This window comes from Cyrtonyx montezumae, unplaced genomic scaffold (assembly GCF_038088225.1).
Source record: "Cyrtonyx montezumae isolate F1298 unplaced genomic scaffold, pur_monq_1.0 scaffold_92, whole genome shotgun sequence".
NCBI lineage: Eukaryota > Metazoa > Chordata > Aves > Galliformes > Odontophoridae > Cyrtonyx > Cyrtonyx montezumae.
In genome coordinates, this window is record NW_027072103.1 from 164,838 (window position 1) to 168,535 (window position 3,698).

Consider the following 3,698-nt stretch of genomic DNA (forward strand, 5'->3'; position numbering starts at 1 on the left):
TCAGGGGGTGCTCAGGGCCGCGCTGTGCGTGGAGGGGGCTGGCAGAGGAGCTGGGTCAGCTGTGGAGTTGGTGCTGCAGTCGATGTAGTGGTACGCTTCCACCGCACTCTGCGTCCCACGGCCGAGGTAGGAGAGCTTCACTGATGTCCTGAGAGAAGGGAGAGCAGCTCAGGGGGGGTGGGAGCAGGGGGAGATCCCCCTGGTAAATGCAAACTATCAGCAGGCTTTGTGGTCGTCTCATAAGCACTCCCTCCGAAGCTGAGGATGCTCTCAGGCTTTCAGCAAACGTACCCAAGACTTCTCAGTGCAGAGAGCAGTGGTGAGCAGAGCTGGTGAGTGCAACCCCCAGAACACAGCACCCGTCGTGTGGAGGAGGCTCCATTCAGAGCCACTTGGTGCCTGCTCCTCCTCCCTGTCTTACATGCTACCTGCTCGTGCCATCCGGCCTGGACTAAAGCTGACACAGTGAACCAGGCTGGGCTGCTTGCCAAGCAGTTTTCTTTGTGTGCCCTAGATTGCTGCAGCACCAATTCCATTTTGAGTCAGGAGCAGAGCTAAACCTACCTCATGAAGATGAGTATATTGTGCACCTTCACCTTGGGAAATGTGCAAAAGAAACTGCAAGAAATCAAAAGAGAGAGAAAGTGGTCAGCACAGCCTAACAGAGATGACTGCGTTTCTTGGAATCCTCTGATGCTGATTTAGCTCTGGTGCTAACTCAGGGTCCAAAACCCCATCACAACATCCTGACAAAGTGGCCCTTCAAGTCATTTCTAGCAAATGGTTGTTTTCCAGAAAGTTAGCAGAAAGCAAGTCATTTCCAGAGCAATCAATAATCAAAGCAGCTCAAGCCCACTATGCACCAAGAACAGTAAATCCTTACTACACATAGGAGAACGGTCCTCCCATCTCTGCCTTCACTGTGAAATTCACCTGTAAGACAAAGATGCATTCACTTGCAGTTTGATCATTCACTTCAAACCACCTCTGTCAGAGTATTTCCTGCATTACATTGCATTTCAGCAGCTGTGCAAAGAGCAGAGCCAGGACACTATTTGCTAAGCAAAGCTTCAAGGCACACATATGTTGCCTCAGGTTAGCTTGGGATATCACACCAGTTCCACACTTGATTTAGTGATGCTTACAATACACATTAGGAAGGCAATTAAAGATGAATACCAGCTTGTCACTTAGTGGCTGGATGCTGGAGATGTTGGTGATCTGCTGGCTTCCCACCACGGTGTTCATGTACTGCACCTGACTGGTCAGACTGTCCACTGTCACCGAGTAGAAGTTGGAGTTCCTGATCCGTAGAGTGGCCTGAAAGGGGAGCAGGGAAACACACATAGCATCGACCTTCCTGGCAGCTCAGCTCAGGATTTATTCCCTCAAGAACAGGGATGCACAAAACCTTTACCGTGATGGCAAGAAGGACAACGGAGTTCTTCCTGTCAAACCAGACCTGAACCACTTTAATGCCTCCATCATCCGCCAGGACAGAGTGTGGAAAGAGGAAGAAAACCACCAGCCCTGAGACCAGAAGGCAGAGCAGCACGGACAGCAGGACATAGAGCTTCCTGGAAGAGGCAGGAAATGGGTCACAGCCTTTGCCCTAACACAGCATCTGCAACTGCAAGACATCTCGTATCCGAAACCCAAACCAGTCAGCAAAACCAAACCCATTTGCTGTTCCCTGAAAGAGACACAGAAGTGCTGCTCTAACACTTTCCATATCTGAAATTGCTCAAAACAGCCACCCTTCACAGTTCACTTTTTGGTAATGAGTAACCAAATAATCCTTCTTTCCCCCAAAGCATTCTCAGAACCCGGTGACTGCGCGGTCGGGGAGGCAGCCTCTTTCCAAAAGCTTCTGTAAAGAGCACAGGAACAAAGTGTGAGTGGGATGATTGTTTCTATGCCCACCCCTACGGAGGGATTTAACAGGAAATATTTTAAAGTGAAAGTTTAAGTTGTATTTGTTGGCATACTGCAGCGAAAACAAGCCACGAGATGACAGAAAGGCTGCAGACTGCACAAAGCACACGGCTGTGGCAGAGACAGAAGAGCACTGTCTGCTCTTTGCAGAGGTTTAATTATGCTCCTGCTGCACACTTACGTTCTCTGCGGACGAAGCCGTTGGTCGCTGTAGGGTATCAAAGCCACCAACTCATTTACCTGCTCTGGAAAGCAGAAGGAACAGTGACCAACTCTGCACTACTGCAGAACCGTTTCACACTGCTCCGGCCCCGCGGGTTTCGTGCTGAGGACAAAAGGAGCGCTCACCCGTGGGGATGCAGCCCGTGCCCTGGCAAGTGGGGCAGGTGATGCTGTCCTGACCCGTGAACTCAACGTACGGAAACCTGGCAATGTCCTCCTTGCGATCCCGGCTGTCGAGTAAATCACCATCGCCGTCTCCATCCCCAGCCTTCCTCCTCCGCCTCGGGGCGGCGCTGCCGGCGGAGCGGGAGAGCACGGACCCCATAGCGGCTGCAGCAGAGGGGGCACACGGACTGCAGCAGAGAGAGCGGCCGTTCAGGGCCAGAGAAACCCCACCTCGGACCACGGGCACGAGAACCCCCCCCCCCCCCCCCCCCCCCACACACACACACACAGCCCCACGGCCCTCCCTCACCCCAAACCCCCCCACCCTCCGGTGCTCAGCCCCCACCACGGGGGTCCTTTCCTCCCCCCAGCACTTCCCAAAGGGAAACCCCATCCACCCACCCAGGAACACCTCCAGAGAGGCTCAGCCCCACGGAGCCCCCCCCCAAAAAAAGAAACAAACACCTCCACAGCACCACAGCAAAACCCGCGCAGCCGCGGTCGCTATGACGACGCCGCCGGGCGGCGGAAGGCGGAGCCTCGCTCTCGCCCCGCCCCTCCACTTCCGGCACAGGGAGGAAAACGCGGTGCCCTCAGACCACGCCCCCTCGCTACGCTCCGCCCAATGAGCACAGAGGACGAGGTTTGCGTCAGCGCCCCACCCTCGGTGGAATGGGCGTGGCCTGAGGAGGGCACCGCCCCCACGGTGACGAAGCGCAGCGCCCCGCCTGGGCGCGCCGCTCCCGCAGTGCGCACGCGCGCGGCCCCGCCTTTTGGGTGTGGCTGAGAGGGGCGTGTCCCGCGCTGCGCATGCGCCGCAACTACGCGGGGGGTCTCGAGAGCGGGATGGGGCGGAGCGTGTCCCGAAGTCACGCGTCCATACGCGCGTGCGCTCTGCGGAGCAGGCGCGGTCCTCCCCGCGCATGCGTGTGCGCCGCACAGAGCGCTTGGGGGGGGGGTGGGGGGTGCGCGTGCGCCCCGGGAATCGGGATTGGGGACGGGGACCCCCCCCTAAACCGCTACGTGCGCCCACATCCCACTATGGAACCGCCAGCAGTATGGGAGCATCGTCCCAGTATGGAGCCTGCGGGCACCAGGCTGCGGGCACCCCTGCCGTGAGCCCCCCGTGAGCCCCCCCACGCCGCTGCGGGGTGACCGATCCCGCTGCGAGGCGGTGCAGAGCCGCGCGTGCTTGTGCAGAACGTCTGCGGCGGCGTGCACTCGCGCAAGGTCGTGCGTGCTCGAGCAGAGCTCCGGGTGTGCGCTGCAGCATCACTAGATGTCGCCGCACGCAGCGCGGAGCAGCTCCTCCGCCGCTGTGTGCGCCCTCCGCTAAAACCCCAAATCCGGGCTCCCCCCCCCCCGGAGCTCAGAAA

At 57.9% G+C, this 3,698-nt stretch overlaps 1 protein-coding gene across 1 annotated transcript; it reads right to left on the reverse strand.

The window, feature by feature from the left end:
- Positions 1–2,482, reverse strand: TMEM106C (transmembrane protein 106C). The gene is made up of 7 exons (XM_065754676.1): positions 2,284–2,482; positions 2,117–2,180; positions 1,418–1,577; positions 1,180–1,320; positions 884–933; positions 565–618; positions 1–148 (listed from the first exon to the last, which is right to left on the reverse strand). The coding sequence occupies exons 1-7, from the start codon at positions 2,480–2,482 to the stop codon at positions 1–3; spliced, it is 816 nt and encodes a 271-aa protein (XP_065610748.1).
- Positions 2,483–3,698: the final 1,216 nt, after the last annotated feature.